Source organism: Caloenas nicobarica, chromosome 14, assembly GCF_036013445.1.
Source record: "Caloenas nicobarica isolate bCalNic1 chromosome 14, bCalNic1.hap1, whole genome shotgun sequence".
Lineage (NCBI taxonomy): Eukaryota > Metazoa > Chordata > Aves > Columbiformes > Columbidae > Caloenas > Caloenas nicobarica.
The window spans coordinates 1,055,510-1,066,998 of NC_088258.1; the positions used below are offsets into that span (position 1 = coordinate 1,055,510).

General features: G+C 52.6%; 1 protein-coding gene across 1 annotated transcript; it reads right to left on the reverse strand.

Moving 5' to 3' along the window:
• Positions 1-85: 85 nt before the first annotated feature.
• On the reverse strand, positions 86-10,776 carry SLC5A11 (solute carrier family 5 member 11). Its single transcript, XM_065645114.1, has 14 exons — positions 10,747-10,776; positions 9,923-10,027; positions 9,652-9,711; positions 9,085-9,189; positions 7,634-7,739; positions 6,772-6,852; positions 6,134-6,339; positions 5,202-5,337; positions 4,894-5,001; positions 4,368-4,518; positions 3,965-4,133; positions 2,872-3,087; positions 1,541-1,703; positions 86-452 (listed from the first exon to the last, which is right to left on the reverse strand). The coding sequence occupies exons 1-14, from the start codon at positions 10,759-10,761 to the stop codon at positions 232-234; spliced, it is 1,842 nt and encodes a 613-aa protein (XP_065501186.1). The 5' UTR covers positions 10,762-10,776; the 3' UTR covers positions 86-231.
• Positions 10,777-11,489: the final 713 nt, after the last annotated feature.

An 11,489-nucleotide genomic window follows, 5' to 3' on the forward strand; every position in this document is an offset into this window, starting at 1 on the left:
TCTTCTGCCTCCGTTAGCTCCTTAAACTCATCTCATTGCCCGTGTCGAGCACTCAGCACCTTTTACAGCCAGAACCCCATGAGAAACAAGGAAAGGGTCGGGGAGAAGGGCCTTCTTAAATAAAGAAAGAAAATTTAGAAAGCATTATGAATTACATTAACCCTCTGCTAATTCTTATTATTTACACCAATTAAAATTAGTTGATGGTGTCTGGAGCCGAATAGCCGGCTGCTATGCGAAGTAGGCCCAGAGGAAGACCCCGGCGCACACGCACAGCAGCAGGTTGATGTTCAGCACGTGTTTCACCAGCGGTTTCTCCTCCAGGGACGCCACGGGCAGCGGCTCGGCTCTGGGCGATGCCGCGTTCTCGGCGTTCTCCCGTTTGCGCTCCATCCCACAGAGCCACAGAAGGGCCGTCAGCAGCTTCGAGTTCCCTTTGGCTTTAGTCGCACCTGGAAAGACAGCGCATAGTGAGGTACAAATCTCGCCGGCAAAACACAGCCCGGGAACGTATCAGTGTGGCCCCGGACAAAGGGGTTTGATGCAAAACCACACCAGCGTTCTTGAAATGACTACACTGGCTATGCTGAGCTGCAGGGAGCCCTTCAATGAGTGTCTTGTGGGGCTGTAGGACCAATTTCATTCCTCCCCGGAGCTCTGAGCTCAGGTTCTGCTGTTCCTGACGTTTAACAAACAGCCGCAGTAAACCAAAGCTCACAGCTCAGCTGCAGCTGCTCGCTGCCCATCAGTGCAAGCTCTGGTCCATGTGGGCTGAGTGCACACCACACGTGCAAATGGAATTCTCGCAGCGCTGCTGTGGGTCAGGGCTCACACCGCTAAGCGCTGGGCAGACGGGGCTCATGCACAACAAACGAGAGACTTCCCAGCGGCTGGGAGAGCTGCGCAGTAACACATTCGCTTACTGAGCTTCCCAGCAGCTTCTCAGAGATCAAAGGAGTACACAGCGAAAGCTGCAAAGTTACATAGGCAGTGTCCCAAGCCTGGCAAAAACAAGTGATGATAATCATCGCTGGCAATGCAGAATGAGTTGCTATGCGTATTTGTACCTAATACCAACAAGTACAAGTTTTAAAAAATGCAAATCCTCCTTCACTGATCTGTCAAGAACTCCGCCCAGGGCTCTGGGTTCTCCCTGATGCTAGAGTCGATCAGAAAACATCACTGAAAAACAGAAGTGGAATTTCATGAAAATAATCGTGTTTTCCTCCACCCTCCCCGTTCTCAGCCAGTTCTTGCAGTGGGTGCAGGCAGCACCGCGCTCTAGTGCAGATGACGGGCACGGCTTTCTGTATCCCAGCCCGCTCCGTCTTCATGTCAGGCATATGAAATGCCATCAAGAGATGGAAAAGAAACTAAACTTCTGCTTAGGTAACACTGTCAGGCAAAAACCTTTCAGCATGCCCTGAAGTTACAGCAATCTGGAGGAAGCAGCTTTAACATTTCTCGTCTTCAAAGGCTTTACACAGTGCCTAGGGTTGTTAGGAGTAGGTGTTACTGAATACGATGTCGGAGCACTTACATTTGTTATCATTTGAACTACTTTCAGAGGCAATGCTTATATCAATCTGGAGAGCGGGACGCTCGGCTTCACGCGCTCCTTTGGCAGCGGCAGGGGCAGGGCTGGCTGCCGCGTCTGGCTTGGCTGGCAGGTCCCCGCGTGTGAACCAGGTCAGCCGACTTATCTGATGGCATGAAGAGCGCTGTTAAAGGAAACTGCTTGCACGGTTGTTCAAAGGACTACCTGAGCGTGGAGCAGCCTGCGGAGAGAACACTGAGAGGGGCTGGAAGGGCCGAGGGCTCGGCGGGCAGCGGCAGAGGCGGCGGCTGCGCCGGCACGGGGGCGGTTTTGGCTGGAGCGCGGGGGCTGTCGGGGCAGCTGCGCTCGCCGAAGGACGCGGCTGCGCTGGCTGGCGCCGGCGAGGTGACATTTCTGCACGGGACCGTCGCGGGATGCGGACAGGGAGCGGGTCAGCAAGGGAAGCAACAGAGCGGAAAGTGTGGCCTGGGAGGAATCGTTCAAAGAACTGGGGTTGTTGAGAGAAGAGAAGGCGGGTGGGAGGTATGATAATTTTCTTCAAATATGTAAAAGACTCGCTAAAAAGGAACGTTCTCAGCGTCAACGATAGGGTGGAGAGAAGGGGATGCGCACAACATGAAGCTGAAAAGATTCAGGTTGGAGATGAGGAAGGACTGCTCCTGGGAGGGCAGGGGAGCCCTGCGGCGGATCCCGCGCCTCCCCGGGCGCTCTCCCTCCGGGCGTTTCAGAAATACATCACGTTAGTCCTGTTGTGAAGCGAGAGGACGCGCTGGCTGTGTGAGTCCTGGAGGTCCCCTGGCCCCTCCTTTCTGCTATTAGTGTTTTTCTGTAGCCTCAGTTTCTCTACTGAAAATAGTCAAACTGGCACAAACCTGTTCCAGAGGAAGTGTGCTCTCTGCCCTTGGTTTCTCTTTTCTGCGAGTAAGAATGGTTCCTTACTAAATTAGTAAGAGAGTTGATAAAGATGACCCAGAAGCTGGAATTTCTTGGAAAATAGAGGGGAAAAAAAGCTAGTTTCTCATGAATTAAACAAACATGTTTGAACTTAAGAACAGCTCTTTGTAGCATCTACTGTTGACCAGTTTCCAGGGCGGGAGTCTGGATTTATGGGACCAAAATCTTAAATGGCAGCAGGGAGCTGGAGCAGAGGAGGGGTTGCAGTTGCAGGTTATTGCAAGTGTGATCGTAAATAGAGAATGAATGGGAACTTCCATTTCCAACTTATTTATCCCCACATTATTCCCATGGCTGTAGCGTGGGGCATCCCAGAAACCATGACAAACAACAAAAAGCAACCCGAAGGGGTGACGCACCATTTCTGCCGAGGGGGGTTCTGTGAGCAGGCTGACGAGCAGCACGGTGAGCGTGGAGACGGCGGCCAGGACCATGGAGAAGTAGAGATAGTGCATGTACTTGACCACGGCCGGGCGCAGGTCGGTCTCGCCGCACCGCGGCTCGGGGTAGATGAAATCCAGCACCAGGCGGATGACGCCCAGCAGCAGCCCGGTCACCAGTCCCCAGAATGCGCCCTGCAAACAGATGGGGAGGGTTAGGGGAGCAAGAATCGCGTGTCCACCCAGCATCATAGAATTGTGGGATGGTTTGGGTTGAAGGGACCGTCCCAGGTCCCCCAGTGCCCCCCCTGCCATGAGCAGGGACATCTGCACCAGCTCAGGTTGCTCAGAGCCCCGTCCAGCCTGGCCTGGGATGTCTCCAGGGATGGTTCAGCCACCACCTCTCTGGGAACCTGGGCCAGGCTCTCACCACCCTCAGGGGCAATAATTTCTTCCTCATGTCTGAATCTCCCCTCCTTTAGTTTAAAACCATCACCCCTTCCTCCCTTTTCTGCTCTCGCTCTCAGCTCTGCGGTGCTGCCACAGCACCTGGGACCTCTCCTCGTGGGGTCAAGCGTGTCGTTAATTTGGGTATGGAGGGGAAGGATAACATCATATAACATCTTGTGCCAGAATACTTTCAAGAGTGATGTTTGTGTCCTAGGGGTTGCCTTAGCCCTGGGGGGCTGACAGCTGCTCTCCGCCTGACCGAAGCCTGTTTTGGGAGGACTTTACCCTTTACCCAGTCTTTGTGGAGAAACCGGAGGTTTTGCACCCCCTGGTGCTATTTGGTTTGTCTCCTTCTCTCCCTGGGCTCACTGTGCCTTCTATAGTCACCCTGATGCTGATAATACAAGTCCATGTAATAAGACGGTGGCTAATCAGCCCCTAACAGGCGTCAGGCTTTGCGAAGGTCACTCTGGAACGGAGCAGCACAGCCACCTCGCTGCTGCTGAACCGCCAGCCGAGCCTTTGTAAGACGGCCGGAGCTGCAGCCCGGCGCGGGGGTTGGAACTGCAGGACCCTCAGGAGGACGACGAGGGGACCGTGCTGAGCGCAGCGGCGTCATTACCTTCTCGTTCGCTCTTTTCCAGAAGCAGCCCAGGATGAACACCATTGCCACGGGGGGCTGCAGGTAGGAGCTGATGGACTGGATGTAGATGAAGAGCTGCCCGCCCTGGCCAGCCTGCACCAGCGGGATCCAGAGGATGGAGACCACCGTCAGCAGCAGCACAAACACCCTGTGCAAGAAAAAGAGGCTGTTGCTGTCAGCTCAGACTGTTCCTTTCCAGTTTCCCAGCTAGCAAAGCTCCTGCTTGGATCGCTCGTAACCATAAGGCCCTGCTCTTGTCCTCCACCAAACCTGCGCAACATGGAGATACCACATCTGTGCAGGGCAGGGGCCACGAGCTGTGCCCAGATGTGTCTCCGATGCTCAGGCTCCGATATAACGCACCTGTCCCAGTTCTCCGTACCTGCCAACGATCATGAGCTCCCACTCGGAGCAACGAGGGCGGAAATGTTTCCAGAGGTCCATGGTGAAAATGGTGCTGGCGCTATTGAAGATGGAGGTCAGGGAGGACATGAGAGCTGCTATCATCACGGACATCATCAGGCCCCGGAGTCCTGGGAACAGAAGAAGTGCAGCCGCTCTGAGGAATCCCCAGCAACCCCACTGTAGGATGTCCTCAAATTCTTCTTTAAACTAGAACAGACTTTAAAAAAAATGTTTTTAGCCTCGATTTTAAAGTGGCAGTGATAGGGAGGTGTTAACAGTTGATTATCATTGTTAAACATCTGCGCTTTGTCTCTCATCCAGGTTTGACTGAATCAGACCTCTGGACACTGGATCGTCACCCATCTCTCCTGTTGCGTTCTGTCCCTTGCCACTGTCTCACCAAGGCCAACGTAAACCCCACTGCAATTACATTTGCAGGGTATTTTCCTCTCTGAACTCCTTCCACAGACGCCTTTTGGCTGGTGCCTCACCGGGCTCCTTACCTACAGGCAGGAGTTCTATCACCAGCTTAGGATAAGCAATATCCGAACAGCCAGACGGGTTGCCACAGATTTTTCGGCAAATTTCTGCATCTGCACAAGCCACCAGATCTAAAATAAGCAAAGGGGATTGAGAGGCAGTGCTGCATAGTCACAATGAACCGATGTATCTAAACAAGTTAGTTTCATCCGCTGGGCATTTGGTGCTTTGCAACCTTTTAATTAATTCAGTAAAGGCTGTTTCAGCTCCACGGAGGAGGCACAACCAGTAGTGACGGATCAAGGGAACAGATCTCTCCTTCAGCGCTTACCTGGGAAGAGAATCCGGCTGATCATGCCCGGCATTACCATCATAAAGAGGGGCAAAATTTTCAAGTAGGAGGTCATCAAGGAGCCCCCTTTAGCATGAGAGAGGTTTTTAGCAGCGAGGGACCTCTGAACGATGACCTAGAAATTAAGAAATGTGTTTGGTCTGCTGTCAGCAGAGCGCGGCTCGCTGAGGAGCACGTGGTGCCGCTTGTGTTCGTGTGTACACCTCATCCTCCTCTAAACTACCGGAATCTCGGAAGGGTCAACTCAGAGCTTGGCTGTAGCTTTATAATTCCTGCTTGGGATCCTGCGTATCTTACAGAAAAGTAGATCTGAAAAGCACTGCTTGTGTCATCACGTCTGAGCCTTGCCTCTGCAGGATGCCGTGCTGCATCATCTGCTCCTTAACTAATCAGACCGAGGCTTAGAATTTTCTTTTCTTCTTCTTTTGCTGGGGGCTCCCCTGAGCCGCTGGCTGGGCCTGGCCTGGTCAGCAGTCCCCCTGTCAAAGCAGGACAGGGGCTGAAACCAGCAGAATTAGACAAAAGAGCGGTACAAGAGCATCAGGAGGTGACTTAGGGCTCCCGTCTTGCTGGCTCCGGTGTTGCCACTAGGAGGGATGGGAGTCAGACCCCTGGAAAGTTGAAAGAGTGGATTCACAGGTGGTTCACGAGAAGCGAAAGGCTTAAGTTTTAAAAAAAAATCTTCATAGACTGGGCTTAACTGACAAACACATTCTTACCCCTTTATACCTTGAAATGATTCCCAAAATTTAGTTGTGCATCTTTAGGACTGCAACCACCAGATTTTACCAAATTCCCATCAGAAATAGTAAACCAGTCCAGGCTAGGTTGCAAACCCTGGGTTTGTAATCACATCCAAACCACCAGTAACTTTTTATTGAAACCGAACGAAGAAATGAGGAGCAACCCACCTGATCCGTACACCAGTACCACAGGGACGGGATGGTCATTCCCAGCAAAACTCCTGGCCAGGGCAGGTCGGAGTTAACAGGGTCTCGGAAAATGTGAAAAGCGTCTTCTCTCGGCAAGCCGCAGCTGCTGTTTTCCTTGCGGGTGCTGGGAATGGCATCAAAGTATTTTGTCTGCAAACCTTCAAGACCACCAACTTCAATAAAGCCTAAAATAGGTCATGAGAAGCAGATATCACATCTTCCCGGGTCCGTACTCTGATTTCCAGCCTCTGTAGTTTGCTATGGGTGATGCTTCACCAGCGTTCTTTAGAATTGGAAGCTATTGACTCTAACATTGGGGATAGCATAACACTAAAACTGCTGGCTAGGGAACGTGCTTCTTCACCTATAATACTGCTTCAGAACCTGTTTCTTTAGAGATTTTATTTTTTTCTTTTTCTTCTTCTTTAGAGATTTTTCAGGGGGTACTCATGTATTCTCACCACATAAAGAACTACTGTAAATTATTCATACGAGCATGTAGAAAGCAGTTCCCAGAACAACAACTGAATGATCAGCTGTGATGACCCAGCTCGTTTGTAGTTCTTGGTAAAGCTTTTGTCATAGTTTTAGTAACAAAACCCCAGGGAAACACTCACTGAAGACCATGAGGGTCAGGGCCCCGATGAGCATGATGAAGGTTTGCAGTGCGTCGGTGTAGATGACGGCGGCCAGGCCACCTGCGAGAGCACAGAAGCGGCAGATGAGGGAACGGGGTTTGTTCTATCGGAGCGTCTCGCGCTTTGCAGCGGTTTGGGACGAGCAGCGACAGCCGAGCCCCGTGCCCGGCGGCTTCTGGCCGTGCTGGGGGCAATTTGGCCAGTTCCTGTGCCTGACACTTTGCCTGAAATTCTTCATGTTTTGAATCATAATGAGTCACCATTTTGTCACTAAAAAGCCAAAATCCAGTGTTAGTACTTCTACGGGAAACACATGGAAAAGCTCCAAAACAAAGGCTGAGCTGAATAAAAAGAAAAAAAAAAAGGGGGGGGCGGAATCTTTATGAGCAACATCACTGGGGTGAGCACTGGGAAAGAAGGAACCTTTATTTGTTTGGGATTTGCTGCTTACGCCATGCATGGCTTTCTTCCATTTGGCCGCTCCTGAGCCTTGCAAGGGCACCAAGACTGACAATGGTTTCCGCATTGCACGGCTCAGTGTTGTGTAAATCACTCATACCTCCAAAAAACCCGGAGGAAAAACGTCTTGTGCAAACGCGTGGAGCGCAGCTTCTCCTTAAAGCAGAACCGACACGCGCTCGTATCTGGAATGGCCTTATGAGGGGGATTCATTTACTCTTACCTGGGAATTTCTTCTTAATAGGCAAGCTGTTAATTGCTTTCCCCCCACCCCATGATCCACGTTATCCACTCATGGCAAAGCCATGGTGTGGGGAGCGCAGGACTCGTGTCACAGCTCCCTGGCAGGGGCTGTGGTGGGATCTGAGCCTCGGCCACGTACCCGCCACGGTGTAGACGGCCGTGACGGCCAGCAGCCCCGCCACGGCGATGTAGAGGTCCCAGTGCAAGGCTTGCTGGATGAAGAGGGCCCCAGCATACATATCGACCTAGAGAAAAACGATCGTTATCACAGTTGCAACGATGGTGTGATGATGAGCGTGAACACTGCGCTGCCCAAGCCGTGTCCTTCGGTGGGACAGACCCATCTGGTTTGGAACTGTTGAGACTCCCCACAGCGTTTTCTCCACCTGGCACATCCCTCCGCAGCCCCAGCTCCTGCCCCCTCTGCAATGGCACCGGGCTCGGTGCAGCATTCAGGCAGTTTGTCACGAGTGGTCCATGGAGGGACAGGGAGGGTGACGATGGAGCTGTCCCCAGAGCAGTGGAGCATGCACAGAGCTTGGTGAAAAAGGCATTTGGGGGGGCTGAGCTTATCCCTTCCCTGGAGCATCCGGGAGCTGGTGGGGAGAGCCGGGACCAGAGCACCCGCGGTGCAAGCCCCCAGCCAGCCCCGGCACCCGTTTGCCATGGTGTGAATTCCTCCTGGTGACACAATGACAGCGAGATCACAGGGAGACCTGTCCTCGGGGCTGGGAGCCAGCCCTGACTGATGAGCTCTGCGGCTACGGGAAAACACCGCGTTTTAGGAGAGCTTCAGGATAGGCAAAGTGCAGACCGCAGAATGACGGACAGATATAAAAGCATCTCGGGTACAGGACTCCTATTATCAGAGGTTTCCATCAAATGGTTGTTTTTTCCCCAGAGCAGAGCCCGAGCCTTGCTCCTCGGTGCCACCCCAGCCCCGTGATTCGCACCCGTTCAGACGGGACACGGGCGGGCGGGCGTCAGACGCCGTGTCCCACCCGGCCCCGTACGTACAGGAAAAACACCGGCAGGACTTGTCTGATTTCACAGATCCCTGCACTGCTGCACGGTTAATAAACAGCCGGTGCCGTGTTGCACAAGGGTTGATTCAGTTATTTATTGAAGGCACTACATCAAACAGGTGCCGTAAATCATGAAGCTCTTTGCACCTAACCACATACCAGCTCCTATGTTCTTGTTCATCCTGTGCAGAACAGCGTTTAGTGTCTGCACAGGTGACAAATGTGCAAAGGGAGGAAACTGGGTGAACTGCCAGGTCTACCAAACATAACAAAGGCATCCACACTCAGCTCAGCTTTTCAGTGAACTATTGCTCAGGACATTGACACTGAGCTTTCCCTCCTACTGTAGCAAGCGTTCAGATCCTTCACGTTAAAAACCAAAAAGTTATCCTTTTTGCGTGGGTTCTCAAACAACTATAGCCCAGCTTCCTGAGATATTGTGATAATACGCCCTTTTCTGCTAACGCAGGGAAGGGCCAGCAGTTGCACTTCTCAGCCTCACCGATCAGCACGTGTTTCCACAGTGAATTTAGTTCAGTCTGTTTCCACGGTTTTTTCTACTTACTGATATTTTGGTGAAGATATAGATGAACAAGTAGAGGATTGCCAGGAACATCTGAATTCTTTTGCCTCCAAAACGTTTCCGCAGGTACTCGGGCATGGTGGTGACCTACACAAGAGACGTGTCAGAGCCGGTGGGACACGGCCCCCCCAGTGCCCGCCGAGCCGCTGTGGTTTGCACCGGTAAGAGACCAGAACAGCTCTGCCGGTTGTGCTGTGCTTGTATTTGGTTCTCAGCTGCCTACTTAGGCCAGCACAACAGCTTAGCAAGCACTGACTTAGCTGTAATGCTTGGCTCACTGTAAACTGCGCTGTGAGAGCCTCTGTCCACCTCCTCGGGACACAGAGCAGCTCTGCTCCATTGCTGGGTGGTGGAACGGTCTGACCCCACACCTGAGCCCCCGGTGCTGTCCCCAGCAGCTCTCGTCCCCTTTAGCACAGGCCACCGGAGCAGCTGGGTGCGCCATGGAGGAGAAACCCAGGTGCAGCAGGAGATGGTTAAGCCCAGGAGCCAAACAGGTGGTTTCAATACCAGCAAATCACCGATGGACACAACATCCCGTCTACTTACTCCTGCTGCTATGTAAATGGGAAGGAAGAGCCAGGCCAGCACCAGGACAGAAAACATCCCCTGCAAAGCAAATGGAAAGGCAGGTGAGCGATGCTGGGGTGGGGTGGTGGGGACAGGGTTATCCCTCAGAGGTCCCCAGCAGCCGGGGGTGACTTCCAGCTCAGGAGCCTGAGTACTTGGGGCTGCCACGCTGGTCCCCTCGTGTTGGTATAATATACGTTTGTTGGCGTTGGAGTTTCCCCGTATGGCGTGAGCCACCGTGCCAACTCACGTTCCACTCGTAGGCTGTTGCAGCGATTCCTGAGGCGGCTCCCGAGCCGGCCAGGCCGATGAAGTGGCCGCTGCCAACGTTGCTGGCAAACAGGGATGCGCCCACCTGCGGAAAGACAAGAAATGGGACCTGGCCGTGGGGCAGGGGGTGTTCTCAGCCTGGCGATGGGCAGTCTGGGGCTCCGGTGCACACCCCGCAGTGGGTTCCCTCTGCGGGGGTTACACAGGGATGCTGTCAGCCCACTCTTTACTATGGAGAACATGAAACCCTTGTCACCCTCTGACACTCTTTTTCCTACGTGTTCAGTGGTTCTGGCACCTCTCTCCGGCTTGTTTTATCGTTCACTACCTATAGCTCATTTGTGGGCATGTTTAGGACCATCCTGCTTCTAACAGCGTCTGGTTTCTCGCAGAGATGCAGGGCAGAAAGTGGAGATAATCGGTAGAAATGTCAGTTCATCAGGTTCTTACGTTAGTCTGTACTGACTCACTAGCCCAGCCCAAACGAAACACCCCACGTAGCGACGGGGACCACGCAGTTAATTCTGGAAGTCTCCCGATCAAGGCACGCAGAACCACCGGGCTCTGCAGGGCCGGCTCTCGCGGGGGTGCAGGGCTGTGGCCAGTGCCCAGCGGCAGCTCCGCTGCCCCAGTCTCAAATATGGGAAAGAAACCCGCCAGTATTATAACTGGGTCTTTGCAAACCATGGGAGTAATTTCTTTTCTTTCTTTCTGCTTGGAGAAATAAGTTCTGTTCGGACAAAAGTGCTTTTCAGTCTTGCTGTAGCCCAGGGGCACAAGGAGTGTAACGATAAAGGTACTTACAGGCCACCAAACCATCTGTCCTCCGGCTAGAAAGTAGCCTTTGACGGTGCTGCGCTGCGTCTTCCACATGGACTGGGAAAGCAGAAAAGCAGAACGGGGATGTCAGCAACCACACCAGCTGCTGCTCAGAGCATCACCCAGTGACGTCCCCAGCGGGAGACTCTGTGCTCTCGCCAGGTGAGAGCAGAGGGTCTCCTGACGGACCTGCGGCTGCTGCTGGGAAATGCTGGGGGACGAGAGAGCAGCAGGCGAGGGAGGGGACAGGCCAGGGCTGTAAGCCACGTGCAAAGCTTTCTATCATCTCAGCATCCTGATTACATGTTGTCTGTGATAAGCAAACTAAGTCACTCCAGATCTGTGAGGAAGATGAGCAATTTTGGACAAGAACTGCGCACATCCCTGGTTATTAGGCACAGCCAGGAGAAATGCTCAGTGTTGCATGTATTACACATTGACTCCTGTTCTGCAGAGATTTCAGGTAGTTTCATGCAACACCACAAGAGTTATGCACCACATGTGCAGGGAGCAACTATTCATCTCTGCCTTATGACAGCCAATTGTGCTTTCGTTATTACAAACGCCATGCCAAAAGGATGTCCTTCTGCCTTAATTATGTATAAACAGTATTTTAAATTTACGGAATCTGCTGTCGAGACCACTGCAGACAAGCACAGGTGATTTATAGACAACAATTCCTTCCTGGATGAACAAAACATTATTATTAGCAATACTTTGTACTCAGA